The sequence below is a fragment of the Amblyraja radiata genome, chromosome 1 (genome assembly GCF_010909765.2).
Source record: "Amblyraja radiata isolate CabotCenter1 chromosome 1, sAmbRad1.1.pri, whole genome shotgun sequence".
Taxonomy (NCBI): Eukaryota; Metazoa; Chordata; class Chondrichthyes; order Rajiformes; family Rajidae; genus Amblyraja; species Amblyraja radiata.
This window is the reverse complement of record NC_045956.1, coordinates 59,757,459-59,781,473: the sequence shown is the minus strand read 5'-3', so window position 1 is coordinate 59,781,473 and position 24,015 is coordinate 59,757,459. Positions and strand designations below refer to the sequence as shown.

The 24,015-nt window shown below is 47.2% G+C and overlaps 1 protein-coding gene across 7 annotated transcripts in view; it reads right to left on the bottom strand.

Moving 5' to 3' along the window:
• pdlim5 (PDZ and LIM domain 5) overlaps window positions 1–24,015 on the bottom strand; it is a 206,933-nt gene that overhangs the window by 40,044 nt on the left and 142,874 nt on the right. For 4 of the 7 annotated variants that reach the window (XM_033022484.1, XM_033022514.1, XM_033022495.1 and 1 more), the window contains exons 6-8: window positions 21,482–21,499; window positions 20,323–20,492; window positions 18,488–18,524 (exon numbers count right to left, since the gene is read on the bottom strand). In XM_033022484.1, coding sequence (XP_032878375.1) covers window positions 18,488–18,524; window positions 20,323–20,492; window positions 21,482–21,499 — 225 coding nt within the window. The remainder of the gene's footprint in view (window positions 1–18,487; window positions 18,525–20,322; window positions 20,493–21,481; window positions 21,500–24,015) is intronic. The other 3 variants (XM_033022505.1, XM_033022531.1, XM_033022539.1) reach the window with 1 other exon arrangement.

The window sequence follows — 24,015 nt, the reverse complement described above, 5'->3', positions numbered from 1 at the left end:
ATTGTCCCTAGTGTGTAGGATAGTGCTAGTGTACAGGGTGATCGCTGGTCAGCAAGGTGGGCCAAAGGGCCTGTTTTGCGGTGCTGTATCTCTAAAGCCTAAAGTAGAGCAACAATGATGATTTTCAATCACTGCGGGCAATACTTATCAGTGGAGGCAACACATCAGTGGATTGACTGGTCAACAGCTGGTGTGGTGTAACTCTTCCAAAAGTTGTGCTTAGATTTTAGAGACAATTTTTACAATTTACAGAGGGCAATTAACCTATAAACTTGCATATCTTTGGAATGTGGGAGGAATCCGGAGCACCCGGAGAAAACCCACGCAGTCACAGGGAGAACTCTGTACAAACAGCACTGGTAGTCAGGATCGACCCCGGGTCTCTGGCGCTGTAAGGCAGCAACTCTACCGCTGTGCTGCTGTGTGTGCCACCCTGCTGGTTTATCTATGTCCCTGTCGATTCTTTGCAATAACTGCTCATCTGGAACGGGTGCAGAGAAAATCTATAGGATGTCGCTCTGACTCAAGATTCTGAGTTATCGGGAGAGGTTGGTCGGGCTATGGCTTTATTCCTTGGAGCGCGGGAGGCTGAGGGGTTGGTTTATAGAGGTGCATAACATCATGAGTGGATTAGATAGGGTAGGTGCACAGTCTTTTACCCAGAGTAGGGTAATCAAGAACAAGAGGACATAAGTTTAAGGTGAGGGGGGGAAGGTTTTAATAGGAACGTTTTTACACAAAGGGTGGTGGGTGTATGGAACAAGCTGCCACAGGAGTTAGTTGTGGCTGGGACTATCACAACGATCAAAAAACATTTGGACGGGTGCATGGATAGGATCAGTTTAAAGGGATATGGGCCAAATGCAGGCAGGTGGGACTAGTGTAGGTGGGGCATGTTGGTCAGTGAGAGTTGCACAATTTTAAAGATATGTGAAGGCAGGTTTTTTACCCTGAGAGCAGTGGGGGCCTGCAATGCCAGGGGTGCTGATGGAGGCTGACATGATAGGGGTGTTTCAGAGGCTTTTAGATAGGCTTTACATGGATGTGCAGGGGAAGGAGGAATGTGGACCAAGTGCAGGCAGATGAGATTAGTTTATCTTGGCATCATGTTCACCAATTACTGTTAAAACTTGTGCGACAACACCAGGATAAACACTCATGCCAAGAAAACCAAACTTAATGCCAAAGCAGAATCTAAATTGTGGCACGGTGGCGCAGCGGTAGAGCTACTGCCTTACAGCACCAGAGACCCCGGTTCGATCCTGACTACGGGTGCTGTCTGTACAGAGTTTGTACATTCTCTCCGCGACCTGCGTGGGTTTTTTCCAAGATGTCCCGTTTCCTCCCACACTCCAAAGACGTACATGTTTGTAGATGAATTGGCTTGGTATAAATGTAAGATAGTGCTAGTGTGCGGGGATCGCCGGTCGGTGTGGACTGGGTGGGCCGAAGGGCCTGTTTCCATGCCGGTTCTCTAAAACTAAAATTAAAATTAACGTCATATTCAGTAATAAACTATCGACATGTGAACAAACAACGAGATAAATGTTTAATCAAGAAACCCAATCCCACAAGAGAATCTAAAATGCTTTTACACATTTACACTATGGGACAACTTTAAACTAGGCATGTAGATGCCAGTATATCATTGGGGCTATCAAGTGGGCTCCTCCCTTCACTGGTGTTTCCTTGAGTTAGGCACACGACACCTCGGGAAGGTTCAACAGTGAGTTCTGGAGTCCCAGAACCACCCCATGAAGAAGTCCGAAACATAGAAACATAGAAAATAGGTGCAGGAGTAGGCCATTCGGCCCTTCGAGCCTGCACCGCCATTCAATATGATCATGCCTGATCATCCAACTCAGTATCCTGTACCTGCCTTCTCTCCATACCCCCTGATCCCTTTAGCCACAAGGGCCACATCTAACTCCCTCTTAAATATAGCCAATGAACTAGCCTCAACTATCATCTGTGGCAGAGAATTCCAGAGATTCATCACTCTCTGTGTGAAAAATGTTTTTCTCATCTCGGTCCTAAAAGATTTCCCCTTTATCCTTAAACTGTGACCCCTTGTTCTGGACTTCCCCAACATCGGGAACAATCTTCCTGCATCTAGCCTGTCCAACCCCTTAAGAATTTTGTAAGTTTCTATAAGATCCCCCCTCAATCTTCTAAATTCTAGCGAGTACAAGCCGAGTCTATCCAGTCTTTTCAACATGAAGAAGCGTCTTGAACAGAAACATCACCTATTCCTTTTCTCCAGAGATGCTGCCTGAACCGCTGAGTTACTCCTGCATTTTGTGTCTATCTTCGGTGTAAACCAGCATCTGCAGTTGCTTCCTACACCCTAGCTTTTTTTAACTAAATGAAGAAAATCATGACTTTTTCGACTTCAAATGGTTGATGTATCTGTACCGAAGAGAAGGTGGAGTTGAGAGATAGCAGGAATGAGACAGGCCGGTAGATGGGCTGATTGGTGCCGGTGAGAATAGAGCAGCAGAAGCAGGCACGGAATGTTTGCCTTCATTCCTATCGGAAGGCAAACTTCCAAAGCAGACGACATTGGAACGTGAGAAGAGGAGAAAAAGAAGACTTTTAGAAACATTTTTTTCAAGCATACTACCAAACGTAACACATGTTCCGAATATAAGCATCAGTGTTGCAGATGTCTTGCATGTAAAGGGAACCTCATGTTCAGGAAATTCAGATCTGGATAATTGGTTCCTGCAGTCATAAGAGTCATATAGCACAGAAACAGGCCCTTCGGCCCAACTTGTCCATGCCAACCATGATGCCACATTTAAGCTTGTCGCCATTTGCCCACGTTTGGTCCACATCACACCTGAGGTCAATGTGGAACCAGGGTCTCCGGCGCTGAGCCAGTAGCTCTGCCAACTATATATCTAAGGCCCGTTTGTTCCCTTTTTACCTCTAGTCAGTGTCACTTACGCCACGCATCCGCTGTTCAAACCTCATTCTCCCCTGTATCCACCTATCACTCGCTTGGCGTTCTGCTGCCCCAACATCTCTCTGTGCTGCCCCCACCCTCCTCACACCCATTAACCAAGCTACACAGGGCCGGGCACAATGCGAGCAGATCCCAGGGCTCGGCCTGTACCTCTCCACGGTGGTGCCTCGACCAGCAGGGCTCAGCCCAGAGTCCGGGCCGGTGGGCGTAAGGTCTTCTTCGCCAGTCTGGGTGGCGACCGTGCATACCGGAGAGGCTCGGGTGTCAGGCTCGCCGGCAGTCGCCTTGGTTACCGGCCGTCCCATGGGAGAGGCCTCCGTGATCTCCAACGTGCTTTCACGGACAAAGAGGGATAGTCAAGTCATTCTGTGGAAGAGTGTGGTTGCTGTGGCAGAGGGGTGGGGGTGAGGGGAGGGTGGGGGTGAGGGGAGGGTGAGGGTTTGGGTGGGGGTGAGGGAAGGGTGAGGGTTTGGGTGGGGGTGGGGGGGAGGGTGAGGGTTTGGGTGGGGGTGAGGGAAGGGTGAGGGTTTGGGTGGGGGTGGGGGTGAGGGAAGGGTGGGGGGTGGGAGTGAGGGTGAGGGTGAGTGCACAGTTACTTCCCACATCAACTGAGAAGCACTTCCAACAGGAGGAATGTAACAGCTTCAATGAGTGAGTGAGTGAGTGAGTGAGTGAGTGAGTGAGTGAGTGAGTGAGTGAGTGAGTGAGAAGCGTGATTAGTACAGGAGGGAGAGAGGAATAGAAGGAAGATTTAGATTGAAGTATTTAGTGGAGGAGGGAGAGAGAGTTAGAAGGAACTGTTAAATAAAACGGATGCGTACAAGAGGGATAGAAGGAACCTGATAGAAGGAGGGTTAGAAGGAAGAGTTCAATAAAAATGATTAGTGCAGGAGGGAGAGAAGGATAGAATGAAGAGTTAAATAAAACCTAGCAGACACATGATTTGCTTGCAGGCTAAATGAAAATGTGTTCCAATAAGGATGGGTAAGCGGGCTCTCACCATCGACGGCACCACTGTCTCCCCATCTCCCCAGGCCCGCAACCTTGGCGTGATCTTTGATTCCACCCTCTCCCTTGAGCCTCACATCCGCTATGTCATTAAAACCTCCTTCTTTCATCTCCGCAACATCGCCAAACTCAGACCCTCTCTCCCGCTGCTGAAAGACTCATCCATGCCTTCATCTTCTCCCGACTGGACTGTTGCAGCTCGCTTCTCCTTGGCATCAGCTCCACCTACATTAACCGACTCCAACTGGTCCAGAACGCAGCCGCCCGACTCATCACCCACACCAAATCCTGGCATCACATCACTCCAGTCCTCAAACAACTTCACTGGCTTCCCATCTCCCACCGCATCACCTACAAAATCCTGGTCCTCACCTACAAAGCCCTCCACCATCTGGCCCCCCCATATCTCACTGACCTCCTCTCCCCCTACCAACCCTCGCGGTCCCTCAGATCCACATCGGCCGGTCTCCTCTCCATCCACAAGTCCAACCTCCGCAGTTTTGGGAACAGAGCCTTCTCCAGGGCAGCTCCCAGGCTCTGGAACTCCCTCCCCCAACTGATCCGCAATTCCGTGTCCCTCACCATCTTCCAGTCCCGCCTCAAGACCCATCTCTTCACCTCTGCCTATCCTTAGCCCCACGTCCCCCTCCCTTTTCATCTGTGCATTAATTGCCTCATATTGTGTTTTGAATTGAATTCTGTCTTTACTTTGTGTACTAGTCATGTCTCTACTATTTATTTCATTCCCCTTACATGTTTTTCCTCTACCTGCTAAATTTTTGTAAGGTGTCCTTGAGACTCTTGAAAGGCGCCCATAAATAAAATTTATTATTATTATTATTATTATCAAAATGTAGCGTGTGTATGCCAACAATCAGTGGTAGGTGTTAAACTGTGGGTGTGAGTAGCACTGCACCAACTAGAGAGCGGTCCTGAGCTACCATCAACCTCATTGGAGACGTTCGGATTCTCCCAGTCCATCATACAAACCAACCCCCCCTTCCACTGACTCGATCTATCACTCCAAACCATAGCTTCCAGTTGTTAAAGCCCTCTCTTAATGTCAATAAGTCACTTTATTTAATTGAGCCATAGAAACATAGAAAATAGGCGCAGGAGTAGGCCATTCGGCCCTTCGAGCCAGCACCGCCATTCAACATGATCATGGCTGATCATCCACAATCAGTACCCGGATCCTGCTTCTCCACCCATATCCCTTGACTCCGTTAGCCCTAAGAGCTAAATTTAACTTTCTTAAACATCCAGTGAATTGTGGCAGAGAATTCCACTCTGTGGCAGAGAATTCGACTCTGTAGCAGAGAATTTCCTGTGGTTGGAGTTGTCACCTTCATTGAATTTCTTTAGCTGTGACCAAGATCGGATGCTCACTGGCAGCCATCCACGATGAACTCAGGTGAGAAATAATTATTAAAACTTAAATGCCATTTTGCAGCTTTATATTTTTCAATAGTCACACTTGGCGCTAAATTATGAATTTTAGTTTAGAGATACTGCACAAAAAACAGGCCCTTCGGCCCATCGAGTCCACCGGCTATCGATCATCCGTTCACACTAGTTCTATGTTATCCCACTTTCTCATCCACTCCCTACACACTATGGGCAATTCTGCAGAGGTCAATTAACCTGCATCTAACGTAGGTACCTAACGTGCTTCTTTGGTTTGTGGGATGAAACTGGGGCACCCGGAGGAAACCCACACGATCACTGAAAGGACGTGCGAACTCCACACAAACAGACAGAGATATGTGGTGCAATGTTTCAACACAGAGGATGATGAGTGCCTGGAATGTGCTGCTAGGGGTGGTGGTGGAGGCAGGTACGATAATGGCGTTCAAGAGACCTTTGTATAGATACTTGGATATGCAGGGAATGGAGGGATATGGATCATGTGCAGGCAGCTAACAGTTGGTCATGGCGTCATGTTCGGCACAGACATTGTGGGCCGAATTCCCTGCTTTGGGCTTCACTGTTCTATGTTGTATGGTCTATGTATCTGTGCTTTGTGGAGCAGCATTGATATTATATGCTGCCAGCAGAGGGTGCCGTTGCTCAGCTCCTGTGAACAGTCACAAACCAACGCGGCAATTGCTCAACACCGCCCCCTGGTGCTGAGAAGGAGCATGTGCAACGGAAATGTCAAACATCTACCTGTCCTGAGTCGTGACTTTCTAATTATCGACCTGAATTTTTGCTTTAAGGGCTTTGATTCTTTAGAATATCAAGTGTGCAATATTCAAGTAGATCAATGTTCATACTCAAGGTGGACACAAAATGCTGGAGTAACTCAGCGGGGCAGGCAGTATCTCTGGAGGAAATGGGTGACGTTTCGGGTCGAGACCCTTCTTCAGGGGAGTGGGCGGGACAGAGATAGAATGTAGTCGGAGACAGTAAGACTGGTGGGAGAACTGGGAAGGGGAGGGGATGGAGAGAGAGGGAAAGCAAGGGCTATTTGAAGATAGAGAAGTCAATGTTCATACCGCTGGGGTGTAAGCTATCCCAGTGAAATATGAGGTGCTGTTCCTCCAATTTGCGCTGAGCCTCACTCTGACAATGGAGGAGGCCCAGGACAGAAAGGTCAGATTGGGAATGGGAGGAGGAGTTAAAGTGCTGAGCAACTGGGAGATCAGGTAGGTTAAGGCGGACTGAGCGGAGGTGTTCAGCGAAACGATCGCCGAGCCTGCGCTTGGTCTCGCCGATGTAGAGAAGTTGACACCTGGAACAGCGGATGCAGTAGATGAGGTTGGAGGAGGTGCAAGTGAACCTCTGCCTCACCTGGAAAGATTATCGGGGTCCTTGGATGGAGTCGAGGGGGGAGGTAAAGGGACAGGTGTTGCATCTCCTGCGGTTGCAGGGGAAAGTACCTGGGGAGGGGGTGGTTTGGGTGGGAAGGGACGAGTTGACATGGGAGTTGCAGAGGGAACGGTCTCTGAGGAAAGCTGAAAGGGGTGGAGATGGGAAGATGTGGCCAGTAGTGGGATCCCGTTGGAGGTGGCAAAAGTGTTGGAGGATTATCTGCTGTATGTGACGGCTGATGGGGTGGAAGGTGAGGACAAGGAGGACTCTGTCCTTGTTACAAATGGGGGCACGGGGAGCAAGGGCAGAGCTGCGGGATATCGAGGAGACCCTAATGAGAGCCTCATCTATAATGGAAGAGGGGAACCCCCGTTTCCTAAACAATGAGGACGTCTCCGATGATCTAGTATGGAAAACCTCATCCTGGGCACAGATGCGGCTTAGACGGAGGAATTGGGAGTAGGGGATAGAGTCTTTACAGGAAGTAGGGTGGGAATAAGTGTAGTCTAGATAGCTATGGGAGTCAGTAGGTTTGTAGTAGATGTCGGTCAATAGTCTGTCTCCTGTGATGTAGACGGTGAGATCCAGAAACAGTGGGGAGATCGGAGATGGTCCAAGTGAATTTGAATGCATGATGGAAATTAGTGAAGTTGATGAAGTCAGTGAGTTCTGCATGGGTGCAGGAGGCAGCACTGATGCAGTTGTCAATGTTCATACTGCTGGGTTGCAAGTTGCCTAAGTGAACTATGAGCTGCTGTTCCTCCAATTTGCATTTGGCCTCACTCTGATTTCTCACTATTGATTTCTCCCCCCCTCTCTCTCCCCGACCCTTCCCCACACCAGTCGTTGTACTAGTTTCACTGTCGTCCCGGTGAGTTTCATTGTCTGCACTCGTTTTCACCTCGCCCACAGCTAACAATGGACCACCTCCTCTATCATCGTTACTTTTTTGCATATCTTTCATTCATTTGTTTAAACCAGCATCCGCAGTTCTTTCCTACACGTATTTGTGTAACTTCTTAATTGTACTCATGTGTGGTATTTGACGGGATAGCACGCAAAGCACAGTCTTTCACTGTATATTGGTACATGCTACAGTTAAACGACAGTACCTCCAGTAACTATTCACCCTGAACTATTGACCGATGCCCTTGCCACGAACAATAACTACCTAGCTCTCATACTTTTGTGTTTTGCTCAAGACTTCAGTATCTGCAGTTTCTTGTGTCTTCCATTATTAAGGTTCGTTTAGTTTATTGTCACATGTACCTTGCTTTTGTCGCATGTTAACCAGTCAGCAGAAAGACAAAACATGATTACAATCGATCTATTTACAGTGTATAGATGCATGATAAGGGAATAACGTTTAGTGCAAGGTAAAGCTGGAAAATGTCCAATCAAGGATAGTCCGAGGGTCACCAAAGTGGTAGATAGTATTTCAGCACTGCTCTCTGGTTGTGGTAGGATGATTCAGTTGCCTGATAACAGCTGGGAAGAAACTGTCCCTGAATCTGGAGGTAGGTGTGCGTTTTCACACTTCTGTACCTTTTGCCTGATGGAAGAGTGGAGACGAGGGAGTGGCCAGGGTGCGACTCTTCCTTGAGTTTCTCGTCCTTAAGTTATTGTTACCTCTCCGACTCCTCTCAACTAGAGAGCAGTCCTGACCTCCCATCTACCCATCGAGACACTCGGACTGTCTTTAATCAGACTTTACTGGACTTTATCTTGCGCTAAATGCTATTCTCTTTATCCTGCATCTGTACACTGTGGACGGCTCGATTGTAATCATGTATAGTCTTTCCGCTGACTGGACAGCACGCTACAAAAAAGCTTGTACACATGACAATAATAGACTAACCTGAACTAAACCGTTCCATTAAACTAACAGTCTGACGAAGGGTCTCGACCCGAAACGTCACATAATCCTTCGCTCCATAGATGCTGCCTTACCCACATTTTTGTCTACCTTCGATTTTTCCAGCATCTGCAGTTCTTTCTTAACCATTAAACTAACAGCTATCTTGTAGGCCTCAGATTGAAATCAGTGATCTGGAACTACCTTCCCACCTCGACACCGCATGCTGGTTATATATTACATACTCCGTGTGGCAGTGAGGTGCTGCAGTGAAAACACACAAGAAGCTGGGACATGTCCCGGGTTTTACCTGCATCCCGTCTCTCCATTTACAGCCTCGTTCTCCCTGTAGGTGTCAGACAAGGGAGGAACAGGAAGATGGAAACATTTGACCAAAGTATGTCCCACTGCATCTCTGCCTACGGATGGTCTGTGTAGGGGAATCCATAAATATATCGGCACAAGGAATGGAGATCAGAGATCAAGAGCAGGCAGCGATTGTCTGGCAGTATCGACTGCTGCCAGTCAGATAAAAACCTCACAGAAAAAGGTGTTCACTGATAATACAGAGCAGATCAAACGCAAGACCTCTGATGTCGAGACAGAAGCTTCGATCTCACCATGGTACCGGAGGTAACTTAACTTTGAGGAATTAAATAAATACATAGTTCAGTACATGACAGTAACAGGTGCTTTGGCCCACAAGGTCTGCGCCAAACATGGTGGATGCCGTTAAACTGATCTCCTCTGCGTCCACGTGATCCTTATCCCTCAATCCCCTGCATATCCATGTGCCGATTGAAAAGCCTCTTAAACACCACTATGGTATCTGCCTCCGCCACCGCTCCCTGGCAGAGCGTTCCAGCCACCCACCAGTCTCCGTGTAAAAAAACCTGCCGCACACACCTCCTTTAAACGTTTTACACAGAGAGTGGCGAGTGCCCGGAATGCGCTGCCAGGGGTGGAGGAGATAAATGTGTGTTTAAATCCGTGTCCCTCCTTGTGTGACTTTCAAAACACGATATTTCTGTGCTGTGAATTATAAAGCTGGTGGGTACAGCATGGAAACAGCACCTTTATCCCAACCAGCTGAGTTACTCCAGCACTTTGTTTGTGTGTATCTTTGGTATAAACCAGCATCTGCAGTTCATTTTTACACAGCATCTGTGGAGAACATAGATAGATGATGTTTTGGGTCGGGATCCTTCTACAGGCTGGTTGTAGGGGGGGGAGAGGAAGCTGGAAGAGAGGAGGGGCAGGACAGAGCCTGACTGGCTAATAGGTGAACACAGGCGAGGGGAAGGGAGTTTCCAGCGATGCTGCCTGACCCGCTGAGTTCCTCCACCACTTTGTGTTTTTTTGCACAGGATTCGCAGCATCTGCAGCCGCTTGTACACATCTAGGGGCATCCGTCTGGAGATGGGCCCCGACCCGAAACCTCACCCGTCCTTTCTCTCCAGAGATGCTGCCTGACCCGCTGAGATACTCCAGCACTGTGTCGATCTCACCGCACAGGTTATCAAAGGCTCAAGATCCTTCTCAAAATATAAAGTCAATAAAACCAAAACGCTTTGTAGTTAACGCACATTTATTAAAATACAATTTCCAACTGCAACCGGCATATATAGATTAGTATCTAGTTAGTATAATACAAATATATTACAGGCTAAACACACGCTTGATGCATCAGCTAGTACTGATGGCAGCTTGAAATTATTTGCTCTTTAATAGACAATCTCTATTCCATCTGAAGAAGAGATTCAAAAAAAAAATTTGGAGGTTCCCTCTGCAAATTCCACGGGGAAGCTTTTGAGTTGCATCTGGACAGTTTTCAGTCCGATCCACCTCTACCCCATTGCAGACATTGCACTTTGCCTGTGGGACAGATGTGCTACAATGCTGAGAACTATATTCTGCACCCTGTATCTTCCCCTTCATCAGTCGATTGTACACGGGTTTGACGATGGTATTGGTGAATCCTATTACCTGATCTGATTGAAATAGCGTGCAAAACAAAGCTTTTCACTGCACACCAGACAATGATAAACTTAAAATTGAATGTAAAGTCCATAATGCTTGAAGCAGCACTGTAAACATACAAATAATGGCAAAATGGTTGCAGGCAAAGACTACAACCGATCTTTTTTTTTTTAATGCTTCTAAGTATTAATATCCAGGAAATTCATTGTACTGAATGAATAGTGAATGAAATGAAATCCAGTTGGTGACAGTAAGATGAATAAATAGGTGACCATAATGTCAGGGGTTATGGGGAGAAGGCAGGAGAATGGGGTTGAGAGGGAAAGATAGATCAGCCATTATTGAATGGTGGAGTAGACACAACGAGCCGAATGGCCTAATTCTGCTCCTGTAATTTACGAGCTTACAAAATTATAAAACTGGGCCTAAACCAGTTTATCTGTGAAGTACTTCTCCTGAAGCCCAAACGTCCTGCAATCCAAATAGACAGCGGAGGCGATGGATTGCTGCAAAGCTTGGTGCAGCAAGCCATGAAGGGACTGGAGGGGGGAGAGGAAGGGGAGACATAAACCAGCCTCTCCCCCACACCCCCCCTCCCAACACCATGCCGATTTGCATGGTGAGTCTTACACTTACACCAACATCAGCCCCCCCCCCCCCCCCGCCCACCCCCCCCTTCCCTCTCCCACACCACCCGTGAAATAATTAGCATCAAGCGCACCTATCTCTCGTCCGCGGCTTTCCAGACCCCGTCCCGGGGCATTTCACAAAGTACAAGATGATCTAGGAAGGCCTGTCGAGGTTCTACAGGCCTGGCACCAAACAGTGTCGACCAGTGGGGGCGGGGATCTGCTACACACACTACTTTCAGTAAACAAGGTGGAATCGTGAAAAGAGGGGAGTAGGTCAGCCAGAAATCGAAGCAAATTAGAAGTGAGATCCAAACACAAAGCAGCCCAGCGTGGCTGGCACGGATATCCCGCAGGCCCGCTCTCTCTCCGCGGGTGTCTGCAGTTAGTTTACATTAAGGACGCGAGCAGATACGCCGTGGTGCCAATCCCGCAGCTCGGCGTACTTGGGGCTGTACCGAACAGTCATGGCCTTGGGCCTGTGAGGGAAAGAAAATAGAAGTGACAGAAGAGAGGTTAGGTGGGCTGCGTGTGGGAGGCGTTACGGGCACACAGGGGAACGGCCGGGGGAGTCTCTGTCTCCGCGCGAATGGGCGGTGAGGGGGACTTCTTGTAGCCCTGTGTCCATGCACACGTATGTCTGTATGTGTGTGGCTCTGTGTGGGGTGCCTGGGTCCACGTGCACACGTATGTATGTGTGTGGCTCTGTGTGGGGTGCCTGGGTCCACGTGCACACGTATGTATGTGTGTGGCTCTGTGTGGGGTGCGTGTGCCCACGTGCACATGTGTCTGCATGTGTGTGAATCTGTGCGGCGTGCGAGTCTGTATGAATCTGTATGTCTATGTGCACGTGTTCTGCATGTCCACATATGTGCAGTGTGCGTGTCCGTGTGCGCATTCATCTGTGTGCGTGTCTGCGTGAGTCTCTACACGGTGTGTGTATCTGTTGCACACGTGCACGTGTCCTTGCGTGTGTCCGTATGAATGAGTGTACACGTATATGCGGTCAAGAGAGAGAGAGAGAGAGAGAGAGGCAACAAAAGTGGGGAGAGCGAGAGCTGGGGGGGAGGGGAGAGGGGAGAGGGGAGGGACAGCTGGAGGAGTGGGAAGGGAGGTGGCAGAACTGCGGGGACTTTGAGCCTGAGATTTGGGGACAGAGAAGGCCGGAGGAGGGGGACGAAGGGATGGAAGGGTGGGGAGAGAGAGACAGGCCTAGTGGAGGGGGCAGAGAGAGGTTTGTAGGGGTGGGGAGAGAGAGGGACGGAGCTGTGAGGAGAGAGTGCCAGAGGAGTGGGGAGAGAGGGGAGCGAAGCAGTAAGGGCTGGGGGAGTGGGGAGAGAGAGATACAAGGTCCACCCCACCTCTGCCCCTTCTCCATTCTTCCCTCCATCTCTTCCCCTGGCTGCCCTTCCCTCACCCTTCCCCTTCCCCCCCACCCCCACCCATCTCATTGCCCCTCCCACCTGCCTCTTCATCAAACATAATTTCCTTCACTATCAGTATATCAGCATATAACTTGACTGCATTCCTGACCAGCTAATCTGCTCCACCAAGTATCGATGAACATGTCCAAATTTACTAAGTCACTTAGTCATGGCCCAGGTTGTCCATGCCGACCAAGATGCCCCGTCTAAGCTCGTCCCTCTTGCCCACATTTGGCCTATATTCCTCTAAACCTTTCCTATCCATGTACCTGTCCAAGTGTCTTTTAAATGTTGTTATAGTATCTGCCTCAACTACCTCCTCTGGCAACTCGTTCCATACACCCACCACCATCTGTGTGAAGAAGTTGCCCCTCAGGTCCCCTTAATCTTTCGCCCCTCGCCTTAAACCTAGTCCTCTTGTAATTCCCCCACTCTGGAAAAAGACAGTTTATTCTCCTATTTGATCTTGTACACCTCTGTAGGATCACCCCTCAGCTACCTGCGCTCCAAGGAATAAAGTCCTAGCCTGCCTGACCTCTCCCTGTAGCTCAGGCACTCGAGTCCTGGCAACATCCCGGTAAATCTGCTCGGCACTCTTCTCATCCTTCCTATAGCAGGGCAACCAGAACTGAATACAGTGCTCCACATGCCACCCACCAACATCTTGTACAACTGTAAAATGACCTCCCAACGTCTATACTCAATGCCCCGACTGATGAAGGCCAATGTATCCTAAGCCTTGTGTACCTGTGACGCCACTTTCAGAGAACCATGTACCTGTACTCCCAGATCGCTCTGCTCTACAACACTCCCCAGGGCACTGATGTTCACTGAGTAGGCCCTGCACCTGTTAGACCTCCCAAAATACAAAACGTATGATTTTTCTGCATTAAATTCCTTCAACCATTCCTTAGTCCACCTACCCAACCAATAAAGATCCTGTTGAGATTTTTGACAACCATCTTCACTATCAACTATCTTCAACATTCCCCAGGGCCCTGCGTTTGACTGTGAAGGTCCTGCCCTGTTTTTGACATCCCAAAATGCAACAACCCCCCACGTATCTTTCAATCTAACTCCGTACTCCACCCTCAGTGTGTATTGCACAGAGGCGCCCTGCATTACCGGCATTGGCAGAAAAAGTAAATCCATGCAGATAATGCCACCGCCATGCAGATCTACGAACAGGCTGTCAATCACGTGCAGAAAACACAGGCATGGAAATGGAATGAGACACAACGCAGGAGGTCACAAAGTGCTGGACTAACTCAGCAGATCAGGCAGCATCTCTGGAGAACATGGTTAGGTGACGTTTCACGTTCATAAGTTCGTAAGTCTACGAGCAGAATTAGGCCATTTGGCCCATCCAGTCTACTCCGCTATTCAATCATGGCTGATCTATTTTTCCCTCTCAACTCCATACTCCTGCCTTCTCCCCTTAACCCTTGACAACCTTACGAATCAAGAATCTATCAAATTCCACCTTAAAAATATCCATGTACTGGGCCTCCACAGCTGTCTGTGGCAATGAATGAGATGTTCCTCATCTCCTTTCTTAAGGTCTCGAGCGAAGCTCCTGACCTACTGAGTAATTCCAGCACTTTGTGTCCTTTTGTGTATCGGACAGCATTTGCAGTTCCTTGTTTCTACAACACAGGTCTTTTTGCCCATCAGCCTGATTCATCAACATTGCAGTCAACAGGATCCATCAATGCCCTGTACACAGTAATCATGTCTTTACTTTAGACTTTGGAAATAGAGCGTTCGGCCCATCAAGTACGCGTCAACCAGCAATCCCCATACACTAGCACTACGTACATTCTCCGCTCAGACAGCACCCGTAGTCAGGATCAAACCGGCGTCTCTGGCCCTGTGAGGCTGCAACTCTACCGCCACTGTGCAGCCCGATATAATTAGTGTTCTCCATACAGGCACACCATCATAGAATCACACAGCATTAGTGTTCTCCATACAGGCACAGCATCATAGAATCACACAGCATTAGTGTTCTCCATACAAGCACACCATCATAGAATCACACAGCACAGCAAGAGCCCCTTAAGCCCACCACATTCATGCTCACCATCACATACATATCTAGTCCATTAACAGGCTTCTGAATGGACCTTCCATATTTGTTGTCATCAGGCAACCAACCCAACTTAACAACAACGAGTGAGCAGTCCTGAGCTACTCCCTGCCTCATTGGAGACCCTCGGGCTATCTTTGATCGGACGTTACTGGACTTTATTTTGCAATAAAACGTATTCACGTTATTCCCTTTATCATATATCTGTACGCTGTGGATGGCTCGACTGTGATCATGTATCGTCCTCCCACTGACTGGTTTGCTCACGACAATAGCATTTCACTGTACCTTGGTACACGTGGCAACAAACTAAACTCATAAGCAAGGGTACTGTCCGATTCACCACTACCCCATTGTCATTGACACTGGACATTGTCTCTGGAACTAATTCACTACAATGCTGAGAACTATGTCGTGCACTCTGTATCTTTCCCTTTATCTTTCTACCTATTGTGCTTGAGTTTGACTTGATTGTATCTATACATGGTATATCTGATTTGATTGTTATAGCCTGTAAATGAAAGCTTTTCACTGTACCTTGGTCAGGTGACAATAATATATCTAAACCTAAATCCTAATTCAATTTACCAGCACTTGGTCCATTGCCTGGATAGTTTCGGGATTCAAGTGCTCAAACAATAGAAACATACAAAAATAGGTGGAGTAGTAGGCCATTCGGCCCTTCGAGCAAGCACCACCATTCAATATGATCATGGCTGATCATCAAAAATCAGTACCGTGTTCCTGCTTTTTCCCCATATCCATAGATTCCTTTAGCCCCAAGAGCTATATCTAACTCTCTCTTGAAAACATCCAGTGAATTGGCCTCCACTGCCTTCTTTGGCAGAGAATTCCACAGATTCACAACTCTCTGGGTGAAGAAGTTTTTCCTCATCTCAGTCACAAATGGCCTACCCCTTATTCTTAAACTGTGACCCCCTGGTTCTGGACTCCCCCAACATCAGGAACATTTTTCCTGCATCTAGCCTGTCCAATCCTTTAAGAATGTTTTCTGTTTCCATAAGATCCCCTCCCATCCTAAATTCCTGTGAATACAAGCCCAGTCGACCCATTCTTTCATCATATGTCATTCCTGCCATCCTGGGAATTAACCTGGTGAACCTACGCTACACTCCCTCAATAGCAATAATGTCCTTCCTCAAATTAGGAGACCAAAATTTCACACAATACTCCAGGTGCAGTCTCACCAGGGCCCTGTACAGCTGCAGAAGGACCACCTTGCTCCTAAACTCAAATCCTCTCGCAATGAAGAGGATTTGCACAACAAAATCAATAAATAATCCTTCATCAACACACAATACCCAGTCTAGGATCGCCTGCCTCTAGTCGGTTCTTCTACATATTGGTTTAAAAAACCTTCTCGTATAATTCATCAATTCTGTCAGAATCTCAGCCTCCACCATATTCTCATGGAGATGGCAACCAATAAAGACATTCTTCCTTCAGTTCACACTTAGCCTCCTATCCCAAACCTACGTCCATAGAGTCATACACATGGAAACAGATCCTATGGCTCAACTTACCCACACCAACCAACATGCCCCATCTACACTAGTCCAACCTGCCTGTGTTTGGCCCATAGCCCTCTAAACATGTCCTATCCATGAACCTGTCTAAATGCTTCTTAAACACTGCAATAGTTCCTGCCTCAACTACCTCCTACGGCAGCTCATTCCATACATCCACCACCCTTTGTGTAAAAAATGTACCCCCCAGTTTCCGATTAAATCTTTCCCCCCTCACCTTAAACCTGTCTCCTCTGGTTCTCGATTCCCCTACTCTGGGCAAAAGACTGTGCGCTCACCCAATCTATTCCTCTCATGATTTTGATCATAAGGCATAGGAGCAGAATTGGGCCATTCAATCGTCTTTCCCTCTCAACCCTATTCTCCTGCCTTTTCCCCATAACCTTTGACACCCTTGCGAATCAATCCTCAAATGTTATACACCTCTGCTGTGGGGAAAAGGTTCCTGCAATCTACTATATCTATGCCCCTCAAAAATGCTAGTCGGTTGGCTGGATCATTGATTTTGATCCTTGGGTTCGAAGAATTACTGAGATACAGCTTCTGCAGAGAATAAATTAACTGCAGAGAATACATTCACAGACAACAAATGGACAGCAAATCTGCCGCAATACCTAGTACAGGCCACAGAGGGCAGCATTAGCCTGCAGTTGAGGTCTCCGCTATTGTTCATTAGCGAAAGCAGCATTTTTAGAGCCAAGAGTCCAAAATGTTTAATGGTTATAGGTACCGTTAACGGAACAAAGACTTTCTTACTTGCTGCAGCTTTTCAGGCTCATTAAACGCAAATACACAACAAATAAATATGTAATAATCAATATCACAATAAATTAATCAATACCTTGTAACCAGACCATCATAGTGCAAAACAAGCATCAACCAAAGACATAAAGAGAACATGCTAGAAATACAGCACAGTGGCGCAGCTAGTAGAGCTGCTGCCTCGCAGCGCCCGAGACCCGGGTTCAATCCTGATCTCAGGTGCTGTCTGTGTGGAGTTTGCACATGCTCCCTGTGACCGCATGGATTTCCTCCCATATTCCAAAGACTTGCGGATTTGTAGGTTGCAGAGAGTGTATGTGAAAGTAGGATAACATAGAACTAGCGTGAGCGGTTGATCGATGGTCGGCATGGACTCGGTGGGCCGAAGGGTCTGTTTCTTCACTGCGCCTCTAAACTACTCAGCAGTGGGTCATGTTAACTCTTTCACAGATGTGTGGTGACATGCTAAGTCATTTCAGCAATTACTGTCTTCATATTTGATTCCCAGCATCTGCAGTTTATTTTAACCAAGCAAAGATAATGAAAGATAAGGGTGCAAGTTTTAATTGAGCAAATCAGATTATGATGGCCAGTGTCAGTAAGTGACTGAAAAATACCAAATTATTCACTATTTTTCCTTTCGGAAAGGAAATTGATCACCATATAGAAAATGCCGGAAGCATTCAGTATCTTAGTTTAATGAAACAGGCCCATTAGCCCACCGAGTCCACGCCGACCATCACTCACCCGCTCCCACTAGTTCTATGTTATCCCACTTTCATGTCCATTCCCTACCCTCTAGAGGGCAATTTACAGAAGCCAATTAACCTACAATCCTGCACGTCCTTGGGAAGTGGGAGGAAACTGGAGTGCCCGGAGAAAACCCACACAGTCACAGGGAGAACGTACAAACTCCACACAGACAGCACCCGACGTCAAGATCGACCCTTGGTCTCTGGCGTTGTGAGGCAGCAGCTCTACCAGCTGCGCCACTGTGACAATATTTCAAAATTAATTTGGACTCCAGCAGTAAATATCTAAATAATTTAAATTAAGCAACATTGATAAAAACAGTAGGCACCAATGCAGCGCTTCAGAAAATTCAAACTGACAGCTTCATTAATAGTTGTCAAATCTTTGACGTCAGTAACTTTCAGCAAGCAAAACCTAACATGCGTTGAGCTGCAGTGGATTGTTACAATCTAAAACCAATGCATTTTTTAGTGCCACTCATCTCCTCCCGCAATTGTCCCCACAAACTGTCGTGTTCATTGTAAACCTGCAGCTTGACATCGAACTCCAGCAAATTCCACCATAAGCAGGCACTTCAGATGTTAATAAACACACTTAAGCTCACACTTCAACAGCAAGGCAATCCCAACACGTGCGGAGAATCCAAACAGCCTCTTACCTTGTCTTCTTGCTCGCCTCACTCCCTGATGTTTCCGCTGGAATAGAGACAAAGGCAAGTGTGAAGCACAACGGCTGGGTCGAAAAATCTTTGACTTAAGTTTAGTTTATTGTCACGTGCACTGAGGTACAGTGCAAAACTTTTTTGTTTAAGAAAGAACTGCAGATGTGGTAAAATCGAAGGTCGACACAGAATGCTGGAGAAACTCAGCGAGTGAGGCAGCATCTATGGAGGGAATTGGCGACGTTTCGGGTCTCGACCCAAAACGTCGCCAATTCCTTCTCTCCATAGATGCTGCCTCACCCGCTGAGTTTCTCCAGTATTTTGTGCAAAGGTTTTTGTTGTGTGCTAACCAGTCATATTTAAGAAATGAATTTGCATTGGTCTGCTTTGACTTTTATATTTTATACACACACTCGCACACACAAACAGTGTTACATACAAACACACAAAAAAACACACAAACACACTCACACACCACAGGCACACTCACTCACATACATAACACACTAACACAAACATACACAGACACACTCAAAGACACTAACTCAAATGTACACACGCACACGCACGCTCACACACACAATGTTCCAACACAGAAATGAAGCAAAGACACAAAATGCTGGAGTAACTCAGCGGGTCAGGCAGCATCTCTGGAAAACATGGATAGGAAACGTTTCGGATCGGAACCCTTCTTCAGTCTTCTCTCTCCGACTTCTTTGTTTCTACAGAAATTAAGTAGTTCAGCCTCTGAAGAAGGATCCCGATCAGAAACATCACCTGTCCATTCCCTCCACAGATGCTGCCTGACCCACTGAGTTTCTCCAGCATTTGTTTTTCAGCCATTTACTCTGTTCCAGACCTCAACTAGATACATACTCTCTATGTTGTGGTGAATTACTGTGTCCACACAGGAATGCGTCCACTAAGTCCGCGCCGACCAGCGATCACCCTGTCCACGAGTCTTGACCTACCCACTAGGGACAATTTACAATTTTATCGAAGCCAATTAACCTGCAAACCTGCACATCTTTGGAGTTTGGGAGGAAACCGGAGCACCCGGAGAAAACCCACGCGGTCACAGAGAGAACGTGCAAACTCCGTACAGACAGCACCCGTAGTCCGGATCGTACCCGGGTCTCTGACTGTGAGGCAGCAACTCTACCGCTGCACCACGGTGTCGCTCAATTCTTTGATTTTTCAATCTATTTACCTTATTTTGTAATCTATCTATTAATGCTGAAAACCATATTCTGCACTCTGCATCTTTTCCTTTATCTGTTGTACTTGCATTTGGCTTGATTATATTTGTGTATCTGATTTGCTTAGATATCCTGCAAAACAAAGCTTTTCTCTGAACTATGGTACACGTGACAATAATAAAACTAAACCTAACGAGCAGCTTCTTCCCCTCTGTTATCAGGCTTCTGATCAGTCAGGACCATGAGGCAGGATATTGTTCCATTCACCTCTCCCCCATTGCGGACATTGGACTTTGTCTATGGAACTGTTTTGCTACAAGGCTGAGCACTATGTTCTGCACACTGCATCTTCCCCTTTGCTGCACCTGTTGGATTTGAGTTTGACTTGATTGTATTTCAATATAGTGTCTTGTGCTTATATATAGTATTATCTGTTTCTGTGCTGTACGACTCTACGACAAATTAGGGAGTCAAGACTTGACTTAGGCAGGTACATGGATAGGAAAGGTTTAGAAGGATATTGGCCAAACGAGGACAGGTGGGACTCGGGAAGATGGGGCATCTTGTTCGGTGTGGACATGTTGGGCCAAAGGGTCTGTTTCCGTGCTGTGAAGGTCTTTGACCGTTACTTACAATGCTCGGTGCCCGTCATCTGAGCCAGGATGGAGAAGGAACGTGACTGAGCTGTGCCTGTCTTGGGCTGCCAGTCCTCCGTGTCTTGCATTAAACGCTTCTTGCTCTGATCGCTAAGATGATGATGTTGGACATCAGCAAAGGCACTGGTCACCATTCGCCTGGGAGACCTGCAAGCAAGGAGGCATTAGTGACAAGTCATCACTCACTGATGTTTCAGCTTGCTAACACTGAAAGACACGCGTCGTGCTAGCATAGGCACAAAGTCTATCGAGAGCACACACAACATCCTCACGCAAGCACGAATTAATATACTCATTCTAACGTCAACACAATTAAAAAAAATGCCGGACATATGTCAGCTGCAAAGAAATATGGATGGGTTATGTGAGCAGGCAAAGAGCTTGCATACAGGCTATAACGTAATAAAGTGTGAAATTGTTTGATTTAGGACTGTTTCGCAGGAAAGCCTATGATTGAGATGGTGAGAGAACTCTGAACTTCAGAAAGATCCAGGTATCCTGGTGCAGTGGTCACAGTAGTTAGTGCTTAGATACAGCAAGTGGATAAGGAAGCTGGCCTTACTTTGCAAAGGTAATGAATGCACAAATCAGAGGATTATGCTTCAGTCAGGCAGGGCATTGGTGAGACCACACCTAGAGACTTGTGTAGAGTGGAGACATAAGGAACCGACGGTGGTGGAATCTTGCATAGAACGTTACTGGACTAAATGTTATTTAGTCGTTAGTTATTTAGAACGGAATCAAGAGATATGGGGAAAAAGCAGGAATGGGGTACTGATTCTAGATGATCAGCCATGATCATATTGAATGGCGATGCTGGCTTGATGCGCCGAATGGCCTACTCCTGCACCTATTTTCTATGTTTCTATGTTATTCCCTTTATGATATATCACTGTACCTCAGCACACGTGACAATAAACTAAACTTAATTCAACTCAACTCAAACTTTTGCCGGCATGCCTTTCATCAGCCAAGCATTAAATCTCATGGTTTGGGGACTTGCTGGTATTGGGTCTCAGTAAGACTGCTGTGCATAAAACATGCACGCAAGTGCACACACACGCAGGCACATGCAAGGAGGAGCTTCCCAGTGATAGGAAGATTCCAATTATTCCACAGCAAAACTGCAGAATTACCATTTTGATAGGTGTGTCCTTTCAAGGTGCAAGGAAGAGTTGAAGCCAACGTCGAAACATGCAGAAAAGTGGATAAGACAGTTCCCGAAGGTGGGAAAAGGAAAAAAGCAACAATGAACAAATCTTGAGCAAAAAGACAAAGCACTGGAGGAACTCAGCGGGTCAGGCAGCATCTGGGGAGGGAATGGACAGGCGACGTTTCGGATCGGGTCCATAATTCAGAACAATTCTGAGGGACCGACATGACCTCCAATAAGTACTTTGTAACTTTGTAGTTGCCTGAAAGGTGGTGACTGTTTGTGTACTTTGTGTATTGTATGCAAAACAAAGAAATGCACTGTATCTAGGTCCATGTGACAATATATTATAATGGAATCACTGAATTGAATCCTTCAATACAAGGCGCTGACGCACACACACACACACAGATAGGTTTGGTTCAGTAAAACCAGAGCAAGGGTCAAACTGGGTGACCCTGGAAGGGTGTTAACCCATAACGTCGACTGTCCATTTCCATCCACAGATGCTGCCTGACCCACTGAGTTCCTCCAGCAGCTTTTGTTTTATGACTAGCAGTCAAATACTTCTGCTAATGTTCTTTCTGTACGGCCGGCTAATTCAGAACCAACAAAACCTAGAACAATCAGTTTTAGTCTGAGGTTGAGACGAAATTGATGGAAAAATATAAAACTAATAGAAGCATATACTGTGAAATAACAAGAGGCACAGATAGGGTAAGCAGTCAGAATCTTTCACCCGGGGTGCAAAAGTGGGAAAGAGGAACGGGGTTCGAGGTGTTCGAGGTAGAAATGTAACAATGCCCCTTCCTCTCCCGCCTCTCAGAGTTCTCTCCCCCCCGACCCCATCGTGACTCCTCTCCAACTTCCTCCCACATTTCACACCCCTCTCTACCTCACATCCAAATCTACCTCTCCCCCATTTCACTCATCATTCTTTAGCTCTCTCCCATCTCACACACCCCTCTCTCCACCTCTCTCTCCCCATCTCACACCCCTCTCTCCCCCATTTCACTCACCCCTATCTACCTCTCTGCCCCATGGCACTCCCCCCTGTCGCCCCCATTTCACTCCACCCCTCTCTCTCCCCATCTCCCCCCCTCTTTCTCCCCCCATCTCCCCGTCCCACCCCCCTCTCTCCCCCCCCATCTCCCACCTCACACCCCCCTCTTTTTCCTCCCCATCTCCCTCCACCCCCCTCTCTCTCTTCCCCATGTCACCCCCCTCCCTCTCTCTTTCATTTCACTCACCCCTCTACCTCAGTCTCCACCTCACTACCCCACCTCTCTCTCTTCCATTTCACTCACCTCTCTCTCCCCCATCTCACACTCCTCTCTGCCTCTCCCCATTTCACATCTTGCTCTACCTCCCTCCCCCATCTCACACCTATTTCTCCCTCGACTATCACCTCTCTTGGCCTCTAACCCTCTCATCTCACCAGCCCTCTGCTTATCTCTCCTATTGGTCATGACTCTATATGATCCTAAATAAACCGTTAAACTAATTTTACTATTAATCTAACCAGGTCGGTTGCTTAGAGTTTGAATGCAAAATAATAATTGCACAATTAAGTTTGTTTTAAAGTTTTAGTTTCAAGTAAGTGCAACAGAAATAACATTGGCTTAAAGCTGCCTCTCAAACTCAATGTGCTGGGACTGAAGATTTAATTTCTGCACACACACTCGACAAAGGATACTTTTCATGAAAGAAATTCCCATGGGAACTGCTTTATTTTAAAAAGATCTGTGACTCCATTTTACTCTTTCAATGCTCAGCAATTGAACCCCCACCCCCACCATTCATTTTTGGAGAAGTGGCATGACATAGAGTCATACAGCGTGGAAACAGGCCCTTCGGCCTAACTTGCCTACACTGACCAACATGCCTCATCTACACTAGTCCCACCCGCCTGCGTCTGCCCATTTCCCTCTAAACCTGTCCTACCCTTGTACCTGTTCAATTACTTCATAAACGTTGCGATGGTCCCAGTCTCAACTACCTCCTCTGGCAGCTCGTTCCATACACTAACCACTCTTTGCATGAGAAAGTTACCCCTCAGATTCCTGTAAAATCTTTCCCACTTCACCTTAACGCATGAGTAAGAACGGCAATATAAAAGTTTTTCAGCTCACCATGCTTTTCACTAACTTTCCAGGTTCACAAACATCACAAACCATGCACTCATCTAGAAAGGATAGATTCTCAAGAACCTGGTTTGAAAAACGTAAAAGCTTTTTTAAAGCCTCATTAGTCACTCTACCAGGGGATTTGTTTCTGACACAAAGATTTGGGGGAAAACTCGAATAAATCCACTCCCTTGGCAAGAAGGGATCAGATTTAATGAACCCAGTCCTTTTGACAGACTTCACTTGCTTATGCAACACACACGTGTGACTGGCTGCGAACCAAATGCAGGCAGGTTGTGGTAAAATACGAATGTTAGACCTCTCCGCAACACCCCCCCCCCCCCCCCCCCCCCCATCAACCCCACCCCCATCGCAAGTGTGCAGTGAAGTC